This window comes from Leucoraja erinacea, chromosome 8, assembly GCF_028641065.1.
Source record: "Leucoraja erinacea ecotype New England chromosome 8, Leri_hhj_1, whole genome shotgun sequence".
NCBI classification, from domain to species: domain Eukaryota; kingdom Metazoa; phylum Chordata; class Chondrichthyes; order Rajiformes; family Rajidae; genus Leucoraja; species Leucoraja erinaceus.
In genome coordinates, this window is record NC_073384.1 from 2087291 (window position 1) to 2106354 (window position 19064).

The 19064-nt window shown below is 50.2% G+C and overlaps 1 protein-coding gene across 1 annotated transcript in view; it reads left to right on the plus strand.

The window, feature by feature from the left end:
* The window catches only part of LOC129699244 (SERTA domain-containing protein 2-like), a 45236-nt gene extending 37838 nt beyond the window's left edge, over positions 1-7398 (plus strand). Inside the window, 2 exon segments of the mRNA XM_055638864.1 lie at positions 6232-6589; positions 6591-7398. Coding sequence (XP_055494839.1) covers positions 6236-6589; positions 6591-7127 — 891 coding nt within the window. The 5' untranslated portion in view covers positions 6232-6235 and the 3' untranslated portion in view covers positions 7128-7398.
* The last annotated feature ends 11666 nt before the right edge of the window (positions 7399-19064 follow it).

The window sequence follows — 19064 nt, forward strand, 5'->3', positions numbered from 1 at the left end:
CCTATTAAATCTTTCCCCCTTCACCTTGAACCTGTGTTCTCTGGTCCTCGATTCCCCTCCTCTGGGCAAGAGAGTCTGTACCCGATCTATTCCTCCTATGATTTTATACACCTCAATACGATCACCCCTCATCCTCCTGCGCTCCAAGGAATAGAGTCCTAGCCTGCCCCAAACTCCCCCTGTAGCTCAGGCCCCTGACTTCACACAATGCTGTGGAGACCAAGTCAGTGGATATTTTTAAGGCAGAGATAGATAGATTCTTGATTAGTGCGGGTGTCAGAGGTTATGGGGAGAAGGCAGGAGAATGGGGTTAGGAGGGAGAGATAGATCAGCCGTGAATGAATGGCAGAGTAGACATGATGGGTCAAATGGCCTAATTCTGCTCCTATCACTTATGAATCCTGGCAATATCCTACTAAAAGTTGAATTCCACCGAGTTGAATTTCATGGGGCAACTCCTGGAGTGGAGATGGCTTTGACTTATTGAATTGTTGCAGACATGGCTCAAATGTGGGAAACATAGAAAATAGGTGTAATTGCAGTTTCTAGGTGCAGGAGTAGGCCATTCGGCCCTTCGAGCCAGCACCGCCATTCAATGTGATCATGGCTGATCATCCACAATCAGTACCCCGTTCCTGCTTTTTCCCCATATCCCTTGACTCCATTAGCCCTAAGAGCTGAATCTAACTCTCTCTTGAAAACATCCTGTGAATCGGCCTCCACTGCCTTCTGTGGCAGAGAATTCCACAGATTCACACAACTCTCTGGGTGAAAAAGCTTTTCCTCATCTCAGTCCTAAATGGCCGACCCCTTATTCTTAAACTGTGTGACCCTGGTTCTGGACTCCACCCCAACATTGGAAACATTTTTCCTGCATCTACCCTGTTCAAACCCTTAATAATTTTATATGTTTCAATAAGATACCCTCTCATCCTTCTAAATTCCAGAGTATACAAGCCCAGCCGCTCCATTCTCTCAGCATATGACAGTCCCGTTGTGAACCTACGCTGCATTCCCTCAATAGCAAGAATGTCCTTCCTCAAATTATGGGATCAAAACTGCACACAATACTCCAGGTGTGGTCTCACTAGGGCCCTGTACAACTGCAGGAGGACCTCTTTGCTCCTATACTCAACTCCTCTTGTTATGTTGCTGGGCAGACGCAGGCCAGACTGGCGTCCCGTTGGACAGACGGTGGTCATGTCCCCCTCACATTGAGCCGGGCGTCTGGGAGCTGCCATGACAACAGGAGCCGTCTGGGACAGAGTTCATAAGTGAAAGGAGCAGAATTAGGCCATTCAGCCCATCAAGTCGCCTCCGCAACTCACTCATGGCTGATCTATCTCTCCCTCCTAGCCCCATTCTGACTCCCTGACTCTCGGTCTGAAGAAGGGTCTCGGCCCGAAACGTCACCCATTCCTTCTCTCCCGAGATGCTGCCTGTCCCGCTGAGTTACTCCAGCATTTTGTGTCTATCTTCGGGACAAATTACACTCACACCAAGCCAATTAACCTACCAACCTGCACGTCTTTGGAGTGTGGGAGGAAACCGAAGATCACGGAGAAAACCCACGCAGGTCACGGGGAGAACGTGCAAACTCCGTACAGGCAGCACCTGTAGTCGGGATGGAACCCGGGTCCCTGACGCTGTGAGGCTGTGGCCTCATTGTGATCCTGCAGAATCTCTGGAACTCTCTGCTGCAGAAGGTAGTTGAGGCCACAGTTCATTGGCTATATTTAAGAGGGAGTTAGATGTGGCCCTTGTAGCTAAAGGGATCAGGGGGTATGGAGAGAAGGCAGGAACAGGATACTGAGTTGGATGATCAGCCATGATCATATTGAATGGCGGTGCAGGCTCGAAGGGTCGAATGGCCTACTCCTGCACCAATTTTCTATGTTTCTATGAACGGAGTGTTTTACAGGGTAAAATTGGAAGTGTGGGGGTGAGGTTACCCAGTATACAACCTGTATACACCATGTACAGTCTGTGCAACATCTGGGTACACACGTGCACACAGACTCACACGCACACGCGCACACACACACGCGCACACACACGCACCCACACACGCACACATGCGCGCACACACTCACACACACACACACACACACACGTGCACACACTCACACACGCACACACACGCACACACACACACACACACATACGCACACACACACATGCACACCCACACACACACACACACACACCCACACACACACACACACACACACACACACGCACACACACACACACACACACACACACACACACACAGGGCACTGCACTGTCGCCCTCTCACCCAGGTCTACAAAGGACTGATAGCGAGCATCGTCACCACAGGCATCACGGTGTGGTATGGAAACACCACACAGACAGAGAGGAAGGTTCTGCAAAGAGTCATAAAGACTGCAGAGAGGATTATCAGAACGGAACTCCCCTCCATGGATACAATCTATACACAGCGCTGTCGAAAAAGAGCAGAGAGAATCATCAGAGACACACTACATCCAGCTCACTCCCTCCCTGCTCAAACACAAACACTGCACATACAACCTCAGGCACAGACGAGCGGACAGCATCGTCACAAACAGAACACGCTAGTTTAAGAGCTTCTTCCCTGCCACAGTCAGACTCTTGGCCAAAACAAAATGAACTGATGTCCTGACCTACCTCATAGCACATCATATTATATTATATTATATTGTCTCCTGGGCCTGTGCAATTTACAATGCAATCGACACTTTTATATAGGGTTTGTGTAATATACAATGCTCCCACTTTCCCCTTTATATAGGGTTTTAGGCATTTTCTTTCTTTTTTAGTTCTAGAGAAGTATATGTTTTTATAGATTATGTGTCTTCTGTGTGTCTTAACTTGACTTGACTCTCTGAACAACCGCACAAGGGTTCCTATGTGTGTAAGCACAAATGGCAAATAAAGCTTTTGACCTTTGACCCTTCACACACACACACACACACACACACACACACACACACACACACACACACACACACAGACACACACACACACACACACACACACACACACACACACACACACATACACACACACACACATACACACACACACACACACACACACACACACACACATACACACACACACACACACACACACACACACACGTACACACACACACACACACACACACATACACACGCACACACATACACACACACACACACACACACACACACACACACACACACACACACACACACACACACACACACACACACACACACACACAGACACACACACATACACACACACACACACACACACACACACACACACACACACACACACACACACACACACATACACACACACATACACACACACATATATACACACACACACACACACACACACGTACACACACACACACATACACACACACACACACGCACACACATACACACATACATACACACACACACACACACATACATACACACACACACACACACACACATACACACACACACACACACACACACACACACACACACACACACACACACACACACACAGACACACACAGTGAGTGGGTGTGTGTGAGTTTGGGCCCTATGGTCACGTTAGGCTTGTGTCGCATCTGATGAGGTGTTGGTGAGGGGGGCAGGAAATCTAAGCTGAGGGTAAAATGCCACACAGCAGCTGACAATGTTGAGCAAACCGCCAGCTACATTCCTTCCTCTTGTCATGTTCATGATGTTGGTTCTGGCTTCACTAAGTTTCAATTTCCTACACATTATGTTTGGTGTCTTGTGTTCTGTGGTAATGACTGACTTGTTCGTCCGGAGAGTTACTAACAGTAAATGACAAGAGAATGGTCGTGTCTGAAGGACATCACTTATACAACTGCTCGGACTTTCTGAAACGTGTCTTCTTTTACCTTTTGGCAACTGACACAAAATGTATAGATGAAGCAATGAGGTTTAAACAATGTTTGCAATAATATTGCTGGTTTAAGATGTCAGGGGCAACTTTTCCCCTCAAAGGGTGGTGGGTATATTGAACGAGCTGCCAGAGGTTGTTGAGACATCTACTATAAAAACATTTGGACAGGTACATAGATAGATAATAGACAATAGGTGCAGGAGTTGGCCATTCGGCCCTTCGAGCCAGCACCGCCATTCAATGCAATCATGGCTGATCATTCCCAATCAGTACCCCGTTCCTGCCTTCTCCCCATATCCCCTGACTCTGCTATCTTTAAGAGCCCTATCTAGCTCTCTCTTGAAAGCATCCAGAGAACTGGCCTCCACCGCCCCCAGGCAGAGAATTCCACAGACTCACCACTCTTTGTGAGAAAAAGTGTTTCCTCGTCTCCGTTCTAAATGGCTTACCCCTTATTCTTAAACTGTGTGTGGCCCCTGGTTCTGGACTCCCCCGACATCGGGAACATGTTTCCTGCCTCAAGTGTGTCCAAACCCTTAACAATCTTATATTATATAGGACGGGTTTAGAGGGATATGGACCAAACGCAGGCAGGTGGGACTAGTGTAGCTGGGACATGTTGGTCGGCGTGGGCAAGTTTGGCTGAAGGGTCTGTTTCCGTGCTGTGGTTGAGGATAGAATTCCTCTTTTGGATGGATTCACCAACTTACACCGAGAATGGATTCACTATTGTACAGTGAATGAGTTATTTATTCTTCTGCCAGCTCCATATTGCTCTCCAAGTTCCCTCTGGATATACTACTGGCCCAGTGTTAGTAACTCAGCGGGTCAGGCAGCATCTGTGGAGAAACATGGATAGGTGACGTTTCACAGAGTGCTGGAGTAACTCAGCGGGTCAGGCATCATCTGTGGAGAACATGGATAGGTGACATTTCACAGAGTGCTGGAGTAACTCAGCGGGTCAGGCAGCATCTGTGGAGAACATGGATAGGTGACGTTTCACAGAGTGCTGGAGTAACTCAGCGGGTGCAGCAGCATCTATGGAGCTAAGGAAATAGGTAACGTTTCAGGCCGAAACCCGGAAGGGTTTCGGCCCGAAACGTTGCCTATTTCCAGAAGGGTTTCGGCCCGAAACGTTGCCTATTTCCTTAGCTCCATAGATGCTGCTGCACCATAACTCAGCGGGTCAGGCAGCATCTGTGGAGAACATGGATAGGTGACGTTTCACAGAGTGCTGGAGTAACTCAGCGGGTCAGGCAGCATCTGTGGAGAACATGGATAGGTGACGTTTCACAGAGTGCTGGAGTAACTCAGCGGGTCAGGCAGCATCTGTGGAGAACATGGATGTGTTTCACTGTACCTCACTACACACGTGACAATAAACCAAACTGAGTAAACACCAGAATTCCAAACCATCCGTGACTTTCCTTGTGCTCTCCATGGTGGCAATGTGATATTCTAATGCCATGTTTAAGATTGCCCCTAAGATTCAGATTTGCAACGTGTTACCCTGTCTGGTGCATCATACTACACAGATATCACTTTACTCCCCGCTATCTATCTGCTGTTCTGTATCAATGTAGGAAGTTGGCATGTTCAGCCCATGAATCCTCCCTGCTCAATGCTGGGATAATATCAATATCTACAATTAAAAAACACACGTGTGTGTGTGTATGAGAATATGTGTGTGTGTGAGAGTGTGCGTGACTGTGAGAGTGCGTATGTGAGTGTGTGCGTGAGTGTGTGGGTGAGAGTGTGTGTGACTGAGAGTGTGTGTGGGCGAGTGTGTGTGTGCGTGAGTGTGTGTGTGTCTGTGTGTGTGTGTGTGTGTGTGAGTGTGTGCGAGTGTGTGTGCGTGAGTGTGTGAGTGTGTGTGTGTGTGCGTGTGCGTGTGCGTGAGTGTGTGTGCGTGTGCGTGTGCGTGTGAGTGTGCTTGTGTGTGTGTGTGTGTGTGTGTGTGTGTGTGCATGTGTGTGTGTGTGTGTGTGTGTGTGTGTGAGAGAGTGTGTGTGTGTGTGCGTGCGTGCGTGTGTGTGTGCGTGCGTGTGTGCGTGCGTGCGTGTGTGTGCGTGTGTGTGTGTGCGTGTGTGCATGTGCGTGTGTGCGTGTGTGTGTGTGCGTGAGTGTGAGTGTGAGTGTGAAGGTGTTGCTTGTGTCCCAATCACTATGACATGGTATTGTTATTGCTCACATGTGTGTCGACCAAGACTTGGATCTGATTCAGTGCTGATGTAATTGTGTAAATCTCCATGTGTGACGGACAGGTGGGTCTGGGTTTAACGTTGAGCATTTGCTGTCTTCCAGATTGATGTTGGGGAGAGGAGCTAAACGCAAGTTTAGTGAGAATGACGCTGGGCTGGAAGGCAAAGGGTGTTGTGGTCCGGGCCCATCCCGTGTGTCGTACACACTGCAGAGACAAGCCATCTTCAACATCTCGCTGATGAAGTTGTACAACCAGCAGCCGCTGACGGAGCCCAGTCTACAGAAGACAGTCCTGATCAACAACATGCTGCGTAGTATACAGGAGGAGCTGAAACAAGAGGGGACTCTGCGACCTGTCTTCATCACCCCCTCTCAGCCCACGGACACACTGAACGATAACTACCGTGAGGCGCAGCTTCCCCCCCTCCCCCTGGCCTCCTCCTCCTCCTCCTCCTCCTCCCCCCCCAGCCAGCTCCTGCCTCACCCCTGCCTCCCTGCTGGAAGCCGACCCCTTCCCTGCCCCCCTCACCCCACCAGCCACGGGCAAAGCCCCCGCCCCCACGCCCAAGGACAGTTTTTCTTCCGCCTTGGCGGAGATTGAGGAGTTGTGTCCAGCGCCCGTTGTCGACGGGGTGAGGGGCGTCTCGGCTGATCCGGGCGAGCTGAGTGGCCAGAGAGAGGTGGAGATACAGGAGAACAAGCCATCGGAAGCCAAGTCCGCAGAACCAGCGGCCGGCAGCTTGGAGATCCCCAACACGGGCTTCCTCACGGACCTGACTCTGGACGACATCCTGTTTGCGGACATTGACACGTCCATGTATGACTTTGACCCCTGCACCGCGGCCACTGCGCCCAGCCCCAGGGTGACCGCCGTCACCACCGACGAGATCCTGAAGACACTCTCGCCCTACAGCGGCCAGTCCGTGGCTCCAAGCCAACCCTTCAAAATGGACCTGGCCGAACTTGACCACATCATGGAGGTTCTTGTGGGCTCCTGATGTGACACAAGACACTCGCACTGGACACCCACCGCTTATTTACAGATTCCCTTCAGCCGTTATAGTTTGCAAATCCATGGAGTCCCTGCAACTTTACAATGATGCATGCATTGTTGCAACTCTACAATGGTGCATGCATGGTCGCAACTTTGCAATGGTGCATGCAGTGTTGCGACGTTACAATGGTGCGTGCATTGGTGCAACTTTGCAATGGTGCATGCATCGGTGTGGTGGTGGATGCATTGTTGCAGCTTTACAGGGGTGCATGCATGGTTGCAACTTTACAATGGCGCGTGCATTATTGCAGCTTTACAGAGGTGCATGCATTGTCGCAGCTTTCCGATGGTGCATGCATTGTCGCAGCTTTCCGATGATGCATGCATGGTCGCAGCTTTCCGATGATGCATGCATGGTCGCAGCTTTCCGATGATGCATGCATGGTCGCAACTTTGCGATGGCGCGTGCATTGTTGGGACTTTACAACGGTACATGGATTGTTGCCGAGTATGGTTTGCAGTTCCACCAGGACCGTGCCCACAAGCGGGAGCATGCACGTGCTCTGTCCATCATGTGTCGTCTCTGAGTGAGCGGACGGACAGACGGACGGACTCTTGCCGCGGAGCAAGGTTGTCCTCACACACCGGCAGGCACGCTGCAGCCAGGCTTGTCCCGTGCATGCGTTATGTTAAGGTGCAGGCAGGCAGGCAGGCAGGCAGGCTCCACACGCGGCTATTTTAGTTCAGCCACCGGCCACCAGGAGACGGTTCACTCTTCTAAACCTGCGGTCTAGCTGTGTTTTATATTTTTGTACAGGTTCGGCAGTGGATCGCATTGTTTTATACAGTACAACGCTGGCTTTTTTATACACCGGATAGCTATTTTGATAGGACGTGCTCTGGTGATCGTGGACAAGAATACTTGTACTTTTATACAAAGCGATGAAGTGAGGGTGTGAGAGTGTGTAAGTGTGAGTACACAAGTCGAGTGTGGTTCACTGCTGGAGGCAGGGGGGGGGTTTGGGCAGACGGGCCGGCCTTTAGCCCCACACTGATGACTGGACCCGTACATCTTTTAACCCATTAATCACATTCTTTAATTCACCCACTTGGGGCTGAGCATTTAGATCAAAACCAAAGTTTGTCATTGACAGCATCGACTATGCAGCGACAGAACCCCCTCCCTCTCCCTCTCTCCATTCCTCCCCTATCCTGGTTCCCCCACCACTCCGGCTGCCCTCATCATTAAATATTACCAATTGTATCTCATTGCCATCTTCCCACCAACTAACTGCGATCCATTCCACATTTTCCTTCAACATCACCCCCTTTGATCTCTCGTTTTCACACCTTACCCTTCCATATCTCTGTGTCTCCCTCTCCCCCTGACTGTCAGTCTGAAACATAGGCATAGAAACATAGGTGCAAGAGTAGAGGCCATTCGGCCCTTCGAGCCTGCACCGCCATTCAATATGATCATGGCTGATCATCCCCAATCTGTACCCCGTTCCTGCCTTCTCCCCATACCCTCTGATCCCTTTAGCCACAAGGGCCACATCTAACTCCCTCTTAAATATAGCCAATGAACTGGCCTCAACTACCTTCTGCGGCAGAGAATTCCAGAGATTCACCACTCTCTGTGTGAAAAATGTTTTTCTCATCTCGGTCCTAAAAGATTTCCCCCTTATCCTTAAACTGTGACCCCTTGTTCTGGACTCCCCCAACATCAGGAACAATCTTCCTGCATCTAGCCTGTCCAACCCCTTAAGAATTTTGTAAGTTTCTATAGGATCCCCCCTCAATCTTCTAAATTCTAGCGAGTACAAGCCAAGTCTATCCAGTCTTTCATGAAGAAAGGTCTCGACCCGATATGTCACCCGTTCCTTCTCTCCACAGATGCTGCCTGTCCCACTGAGTTACTCCAGCGCTTTGTGTTGTAACCCAGCATCTGCAGTTCCTTCCCACACACCTGGAGCTGCTCACAGTGCGTGGGGTGGGTGGGGGGGTGGGGGGGGAGGGGTCAGGCAGCCAGCACTGTGTACTGTTAGTCGTGTGGGTTGATGTGAGGGGGCATCAGCTGGAGCCCGCTCAACCGTGGCGCCAACAATCCCCTCCACCACTGCCCGAGGGATTGGGAAATGGGGATCGTAGGACAACAGGCCCTTCGGCTCGCAGCGTCCGTGCCGGCCACCATGCAGATGCTGGTTTACACTGAAGACAGACACAAAATGCTGGAGAAACTCAGTGGGACAGGCAGCATCTCTGGAGAGAAGGGCTCTGGATCATGGTCACTTTATTCAAAGTCATAAGATCATAAGTGATAGGAGTAGAATTAGGCCATTCGGCCCATTAAGTCTACTCCGCCATTCAATCATGGGTGATCTATCTCTCCCTCCTAACCCCATTCTCCTGCCTTCTCCCCATAATCCCTGACACCCGTACTAATCAAGAATCTATCTCTGCCTTAAATATATCCACTGACTTGTGGCCTCCACAGCCGTCTGTGGCAAAGAGTTCCTCAGATTCACCACCCTCTGACTAAAGAAATTCCTCCTCATCTCCTTCCTAAAGGAACGTCCTTTAATTCTGAGGCTGTGACCTCTAGTCCTAGACTCTCCCACTAGTGGAAACATCCTCTCCACATCCACTCTATCCAGGCCTTTCACTATTCTGTACGTTTCAATGAGGTCCCCCCTCATTCTTCTAAACTCCAGCGAGTACAGGCCCAGTGCCGACAAACGCTCATCATAGGTTAACCCACTCATTCCAATTTATTCAAAGATAAACAAAGCAGGGATTCCTGGATTTGGCCAAAGGGACCTGACATTGTCTAAATCTAATTTAGGCGGCACGGTGGCGCAGCGGTAGAGTTGCTGCCTCACAGCGCCAGAGACCCGGGTTCCATCCCGACTACGGGCGCTGTCTGTACTGAGTTTGTACCTTCTCCCCGTAACCTGCGTGGGTTTTCTCCAAGATCTTCGGTTTCCTCCCACACTCTAAAGACGTGCAAGTTTATAGGCTAATTGGCTCGTTAAATGTAAAATAAATTGTCCCCTAGTGTGTGTGTAAGACAGTGTTATTGTGCGGGGATCGCTGGTCGGCGCCGACCCAATGGGCCGAAGGGCCTGTTTCTGTGCTGTGTCTCTAAGCCCCGGTGTTGAAGGACTAACTCTCCTCCACACGCACACACACCCAGTCTAACACGGACACACGTGTACACCGCCCCTACACCTGGCCTCTACACACGCCTGTTTACCTCTCCCCCTCCCACCGCCCCTGATCCACTCACCGCCCAATCCACCCCTCTCACCCCTCACCCTTCATCCCTCACCCCTCACCTCTCACCTTTCACCCCCCCTCCTCACGACTGCTACATCTCAGTCATGGTCAGGACACCATCAAAGCATGACCCCGGCTACACACACGCACACGCACACGGTGCTACATACACAACTCCCATCTTCCTTGACACAGGGAGGACAGCCACAGGTAATGACACGCACACGCACGGACACACAGGCACACGCACGCACACGCATGGAGACATACGCACGCACAGACACACATGCACATGCACGCACATGCACGGACACATGCACATGCACGGACACACATGCACACGCACACACATGGACACATGCACACGCATGGACACACATGCACAAGCACGGACACACATGCACACGCACGGCCACACATGCACATGCACAGACAGGCATGCACACGCACGGCCACGCACGCATGGACACGCACACATGGACACAGGCACACACGCTGCACATGCACATGGCACATGGACACACGTGCACAGACACCCCTCTCCCCCCTTGCTGTCCCTCCCCCCTCCCCACCGTCTCGCCTCCTCTGCTTTTCATAAACAACCACCGACTTCAGACAGAATCAGATCTCTGCACGACGTTTACACTGAGTGTGACGACGCTTTTTAAATCTTATGATGATTATGCACAGACAAGCCTATTTAATAATTGTCTTGTAAATGGCTTTGGAACGATTCCCCCCCCCCCCCCCCCCCTGCCCTGTCTCCAATAATATGAAGCTGTTAGTTTGGTTTTATTTCCATTGATATCATCGCAGTTGTGCGCGGACTGCAACCTATATTGCGATCGCCTAATGCAGGGGCAAATTAATTTATTTAAGAATTTTAAGTTATGTTTTCTGTTCTGCCACGTTCTTCCCGGTTAAAACTCTGATCTCGTTCGCCCGGTGGGGAACCGCTTCACCAGCAGCAACCGGCAGTCACTGGGCCTGGCTGTGAGTTTAGCAGTTGTGTCAAAGCCTCTCATGGTCAAAGATGAAGGAGTGAAAAAGAGTCTTTATGTTTACAGACGTGCAAGAAGGAACTGCAGATGCTGGAAAAACACGAGGTGGAGAAAAATGCTGGAGGAACTCAGCGGGTGAGGCAGCATCTGTGGAGCGAAGGAAATAGGCGACGTTTCGGGTCGAGACCCTTACGGGTCTCGACCCGAAACGTCCCCTATTCCTTCTTTCCATAGATGCTGCCTACCCGCTGAGTTTCTCCAGCATAGAAACATAGAAAATAGGTGCAGGAGTAGGCCATTCGGCCCTTCGAGCCTGCACCGCCATTCAATATGATCATGGCTGATCATCCAACTCAGTATCCTGTACCTGCCTTCTCTCCATACCCCCTGATCCCTTTAGCCACAAGGGCCACATCTAACTCCCTCTTAAATAGGCCAATGAACTGTGGCCTCAAACTACCCTCTGCGGCAGAGAGTTCCAGAGATTCACCACTCTCTGTGTGAAAAAAGTTCTTCTCATCTCGGTTTTAAAGGATTTCCCCCTTATCCTTAAGCTGTGACCCTTGTCGAGACTTCCCCAACATCGGGAGCAATATGATCATGGCTGATCATCCAACTCAGTATCTTGTACCTGCCTTCTCTCCATACCCCCTGATCCCTTTAGCCACAAGGGCCACATCTAACTCCCTCTTAAATATAGCCAATGAACTGTGGCCTCAACTACCTTCTGTGGCAGAGAATTCCACAGATTCACCACTCTCTCTGTGTAAATTTTTTTTTTCTCATCTCGGTCCTAAAAGTCTTCCCTCTTATCTTTAAACTGTGACCCCTTGCTCTGGACTTCCCCAACATCGGGAATAATCTTCCTGTATCTAGCCTGTCCAACCCCTTAATAGACAATAGGTGCAGGAGTAGGCCATTTGGCCCTTCGAGCCAGCACCACCATTCAATGTGATCATGGCTGATCATCCCCAATCAGTACCCCGTTCCTGCCTTCTCCCCATATCCCCTGACTCCGCTATTTTTAAGAGCCCTATCTAACTCTCTCTTGAAAGCATCCAGAGAACCGGCCTCCACCGCCCTCTGAGGCAGAGAATTCCACAGACTCACCACTCTCTGTGTGAAAAAGCCAGCACCGCCATTCAATGTGATCATGGCTGATCATCCCCAATCAGTATCCCGTTCCTGCCTTCTAAGACACGACCTGAAACGTCACCTAATCCTCCTCTCCATAGACGCTGCCTCACCCGCTGAGTTTATGTTTACACACGGTATTTCCCCTCCAAACTCGAAATGGCCACTTTTCAAAAACCTTATCGAGAGTGTTTTATGGTAAAATGTCCCAGCTAGAAACAATGAAATTCTTACTGTTATTATAAAGTTACCGCCTTTTCAGCCCTGTTTGACATCCAGTAAAACAGCAACAATAACTCCTGATAAATTTAAACCCCTGTCCCACGGTACGAGTTCATTCCAAGAGCTCTCCCCGAGTTTGCCCCGAATCCAACTCGGAGATTTACGGTAATGGCCACTCGTCGATACTCGGGGCTCTCGTGGACGTTTTGCAACACGTTGAAAAATCCTCACGAGTCTTCCCGTGCTTACCTGTCGTTAGCGAGTCTTCCCGAGTACCTGCCGTTAGCGTTACGAGCCGCTAAGAGACGTCCCCGAGCTCCGACGTACCCGCTACGTTCATTCTCCGTGTTTGATTTTTTCTAAACTCGGGAGAGCTCTTGGAATGAACTGGTACCGTGGGACAGGGCATCACTATGCAGTTTGTACCATTGTCTGTGTTTACAGTGGGAACCTTCACTTTATTGGGTATATTTTCAATGCCTCAAAGGTGGCCACTTAGAAATTATACGTGTATATATAAAATATTTTGTGTAAATTGTACAGTGTATGGAGAGAACTGGAGGACACAGTCTAAACGAGAAGGACCTGCGATACAGATCTAATCAGGAGGTGCAAGGCCATCGGGAGCAGAGAAACTTTTAGCCGAGCTGCGATAGCTTCCCAAAACTTATTATTTATTCTTCGTGTAAATATATTTATTTTAATGAGTAGCTACCAGAGTGTGTGGAGCAGATTATAATGTGTACAGAATGTATAAGTAGCAATGTATTAATCTTTGCAAATGTAACCTGGGTGCAGACATGTAGAACCTTTATCCCAAGGTGGAGCGGCCTCTGCTGGGACTCTGCTGGGAATGAGCAGAGTGATTCTCACTTCCACAGGGATAACATAGTCTCTGCTGGGAATGAGCAGAGTGATTCTCACTTCTACAGAGGCCACATAGTCTCTGCTGGGAATGAGCAGAGCGCCTGTCCCTTCTCCGGGGGCCATGTCACGGCCTCTGCTGGGACTCTGCTGGGAATGAGCAGAGTGATTCTCCCTTCCACAGGGACAACATAGTCTCTGCTGGGAATGAGCAGAGAGCCCCTGACTATTATACAGAGGCCACATCTGCTGGGACTGAGCAGAGCTTGTCTCACTTCAACTCACGGCCCCATCTCTGCGTCTACCCACTCAGGAGCTGTGCCTTTCTCTATGCAATATTTTGAACCCATCAGAGCTCAAAGTTACTGTATTTGCATTGTCGCGATGAATTAAATGCAAGTGGACGAACGTCAGTGGAATCCAGCAGTCTTTTGTAGTTTTATATTCAACAATAAACTGTCAAATATCAAGCTTTGCTTTCTGTGGTGTCTCATTTAGTGTGAGCGTGTGTGTCTGGGGGCCGGTGGCAAAGTGGTTATCAGTACAGGTTCAAAGGTATTTTGTATTGGTCACATACACCAAGGTGTAGTGAAATGCTTCTTGTCATGCAACACATAGAGAAAGAATACAGACATAACAGTAATAAAGACATTTAAACATAAAAACATCCCCCCACAATGGCTCCCACCATGAGGGAAGGCACAATGTCCAGTCCCCAACCCCAGTTCACCCATAGTCGGGCCTATTGAGGCCTCCACAGTTGCCTCCACGGAGGCCCAATGTTCCAGGCCGTTCTCGCCGGGTGATGGTGCTCCGGCGTTGGGAGAATCCTCACAGCGGCTTGGGACACCTGGAACGGCCGCTTCCGTACTGGAGGCCGCGGCTTCCGAAGCCGACAAGGCCGCGCCGGATGGAGCTCCACAACTGGTGATCTCGCTGAGAGATCCCAGGCTCCTGATGAAAAGTCAGCGCCGCCACCAGTAGCTGGCCGCTCCTCAGACCCGCAGCTCCGCGATGTTTTTATCGGCGGTCTCAGCTCACTGGAGTTCCAGCGCGGCAACCCGGGTAGGGCATCGCCCGCTCCGCGATAGCCTCCAGCGCTGTGCCGCTGCCGAAGCCGAGGTTCTGGGCGGTCCCCGACAGGAAACGCCGCTCCAGGCCCGCTGGTAGGCCACGAGGACGGGTCGACGGTGCAGCCCGGGGAAAAGCTGCCTCTCCGACCAGGTAGGGACCCTAGAAAAGCAGTTTCCCCCCCCTCCCCACATAAAAAAGACGAGCTCCAAAAACAAAACGCTAAAACTCACTAAAAAAGTTTTAAAAAGAGTGAAAAACGAACAGCTGCAGGCTGGGCAGCTGAACCACACAGGACAACACTTGCCAATGCTGCCTGTCCAGGTAGCCCAGCTGTACACAAGCAAACTCTCACCTGCTGCTTCTCTCAGTTATTTATTCTCTTCTTCTTCTTTCGTGTGGCGTGCCCAGCCTAAAGTTGTTGGACAACTTGTTCTATTTGATCTTCCGTTTGTGCACGTCGAGTTGATTGCATTAGTCGAAACAGGGCGGACCCACGTGAAGGTTGCAATCTCCCACCCCAGTTATTTATTCGATCTCCTTTTAAAAGCTCGGATTGATTTGAAGTCGACACAGTTAGTGTAGCGGAATGTAAATCGAGTCTATCTGTGCTGGTAACAGAGTCATGAAGGAACAGGCCCTTCAGCCCATCCAGCCTGTACCCGCCATCAACCACACATTTACACAATCCCTTTAATGTCATTGTTAAAGGGATCTCATTTCAATGGTTTTAGTTTAGAGATACAGCGCAGAAACAGGCCCTTCGGCCCACCGAGTCCGTGCCGACCAGCGATCCCCGCACACTAACACCATCCTACACACACTGGGGACAAATTACATTTACACCAAGCCAATTAACCTACAAACCTGCACGTCTTTGGAGTGTGGGAGAAACGGAAGATCTCGGAGAAAACCCACGCAGGTCACGGGGAGAACGAACAAACTCCGTACAGACAGCGCCCGTAGTCGGGATGGAACCCGGGTCTCTGGCGCCGTGAGGCAGCGACTCTACCGCTGCACCACCGTGCCGCCCTCTTTATTATCGTGTGTACAATAAAGGGGAGGCCATTTAAGACTGAGGTGAGAAAAAACCTTTTTCATCCAGAGAGTTGTGAATTTGTGGAATTCCCTGCCACAGAGGGCAGTGGAGGCCAAGTCACTGGATGGATTTAAGAGAGAGTCAGATAGAGCTCTAGGGGCTAGTGGAGTCAAGGGATATGGGGAGAAGGCAGGCACGGGTTATTGATAGGGGATGATCAGCCATGATCACAATGAATGGCGGTGCTGGCTCGAAGGGCCGAATGGCCTCCTCCTGCACCTATTTTCTATGTTTCTACAGGTACTGTGAGTTTTTTTTTGCATACAGATCAGTAAAATTACACAAGAACAATCCTTGGTTAGGATCATAATGTACAGGAGCAGTCCACTGACTTCATATACAACAGACAATAGACAATAGGTGCAGGAGTAGGCCATTCGGCCCTTCGAGCCAGCACCGCCATTCAATGTGATCATGGCTGATCATCCCCAATCAGTACCCCGTTCCTGCCGTCTCCCCATATCCCCTGACTCCTCTATCTTTAAGAGCCCTATCTAGCTCTCTCTTGAAAACATCCAGAGAACCGGCCTCCACCGCCCTCTGAGGCAGGGAATTCCACAGACTCACAACTCCCTGTGAGAAAAAGTGTTTCCTCGTCTCCGTTCTAAATGGCTTACTCCTTATTCTTCAACTGTGGCCCCTGGTTCTGGACTCCCCCAACATCGGGAACATGTTTCCTGCCTCTAGCGCAGTGGTTCCCAACCATTTTAAGTTCATGGCCCCCATGACCCCTTGGAATTTTTCTGTGCCCCCCCCAACATTATTAGCAGAAAAAAGTGGCCCCCTGCATTGAACCTGAGGCCCCCTAAATCCCCAATATTTTCTATGGCCCCCCTGAAATTTGCTATGGCCCCTTTGCTCTAGCTAATAATCTTATATGTTTCAATAAGATTCCCTCTCATCCTTCTAAACTGCAGAGTATACAAGCCCAGCTCACTCCATTCTCTCAGCATATGACAATCCCGCCATCCCGGGAATTAACCTGGTGAACCTACGCTGCACTCCCTCAATAGCAAGAATGTCCTTCCTCAAATTAGGGGACCAAAACTGCACACAATACTCCAGGTGTGGTCTCACCAGGGCTCTGTACATCTGCAGAAGGACCTCTTTGCTCCTATACTCAACCCCTCTCGTTATAATAGATAGATAGATAGATAGATAGATAGATAGATAGATAGATAGCCTTTTATTGTCATTCAGAAATCTGAACAAAATTGCAGCAGTCATACATATAATACCATACAATAAAACAACAATAAACACACATTAACATCCACCACAGTGAGTCCACCCAGCATCTCCTCACTGTGATGGAGGCAAAAGTCTTAGGTCGCAGTCTCTTCCCTCCTCTTCTCCCTCTGCGCTGGGGCGATACCCCCCCCCCCCCCCCCCCGGGCGATGTTAAGAACAGTCCCGCGGCTCAAACACCACGGCCCGGGGTGGTCGTAGCTGCCGCCCACCAGTTCTGCAGACGCAGCCGCTGGCCCGCGGCCGAACCCCGGACTCAGGCCACCACCGCCAGAACACCGTCCCAGCCACCCTCACGTGAGTACTGTGCCGTCTTCAGCCCCGGACCGGGCCGCCCCAACTTGGGCGCCGAACCTCCCTCGGGCTGCCAGCGCCGCACCTCCCCGAGCTCGGCCGCTCCGACGGGAGCCTCGTTCCACCCTCGGGCTGGCCGCCCTCACGGGAGCGTCCCAACCTCTTCCAGCCCTGAGCCGGACCACCCTCACGGGAGCGAGCTCAGGGCGAGTCCTGGCGGGCTCTGCCTCCGGAGCCTGGAGGTCGTCAGCTCCATTAAGCCGCAGCACAGACGGAGGCAGAGAAGGGGAATACGACAAAAGGTCGCATTCCCCCGCAGGGAGAGACTGCAAACCCCGTTTCAAACCCCCCCCCCCCCCCCAAAACACAAGCTAAAACCAAAAAACTAGACTAAACAAACAAAATAAACAACATAAAAAACACAAAGACAACGGGACCGCCGGTAAGCCGCTGCAGCCAAAGCCGCGCCGCCACTCCGAAAAGGCCAACATGCCAATCCCTTTCTTCACCGCCTGCTGTACCTGTATGCTTACTTTCATAGACTGATGTACAAGGACCCCCAGATCCCGTTGTACTTCCCCTTTTCCCAACTTGCCACCATTTAGAGAATAATCCACCTTCCTGTTTTTGCCACCAAAGTGGATAACCTCACATTTATCCACATTAAACTGCATCTGCCATGCATCTGCCCACTCCCCCAACCTGTCCAAGTCACCCTGCATTCTCATAGCATCCTCCTCACAGTTCACACTGCCACCCAGCTTTGTGTCATCTGCAAATTTACTAATGTTACTTTGAATCCCTTCATCTAAATCATTGATGTATATAGTAAATAGCTGAGGTCACAGCACCGAGCCTTGCGGTACCCCACTAGTCACTGCCTGCCATTCTGAAAGGGACCCGTTAATCCCTACTCTTTGTTTCCTGTCTGCTAACCACTTCTCTATCCATGTCAGCACTCTACCCCCAATACCATGTGCCCTAATTTTGCCCACTAATCTCCTATGTGGGACCTTATCAAATGCTTTCTGAAAGTCCAGGTACACTACATCCACTGGCTCTCTCCCTTGTCCATTTTACTTGTTACATCTTCAAAGAATTCCAGAAGATTAGTCAAGCATGATTTCCCCTTCGTAAGTCCATGCTGACTCAGACCGATCCTGTTACTGCTATCCAAATGTGCGGCTATTTCATCTTTTATTATTGACTCCAGCATCTTCCCCACCACCGATGTCAGGCTAACTGGTCTATAATTCCCTGTTTTCTCTCTCCCGCCTTTCTGAAAAAGTGGGATAACATTAGCTACCCTCCAATCCACAGGAACTGATCCTGAGTCTATAGAACATTGGAAGATTATCACCAATGCATCCTCGATTTCTAGAGCCACTTCCCTTGGTACCCTGGGATGTAGACCATCAGGCCCTGGGGATTTATCAGCCTTCAGTCCAATCAGTCTATCCAACACCATTTCCTGTCTAATGTGGATTACCTTCAGTTCTGCCGTCACCCCAGATCCTCTGGCCACTAGTATATCAGGAAGTTTGTTTGTGTCCTCCTTAGTAAAGACAGATCCAAAGTACCTGTTCAACTCACCTGCCATTTCCTTGTTCCCCATAATAAATTCACCTTTTTCGGTTTTCAAGGGTCCAAATTTGGTCTTAACTAATTTTTTCCTCTTCACATACCTAAAGAAGCTTTTACTATCCTCCTTTATATTCTTGGCTAGCTT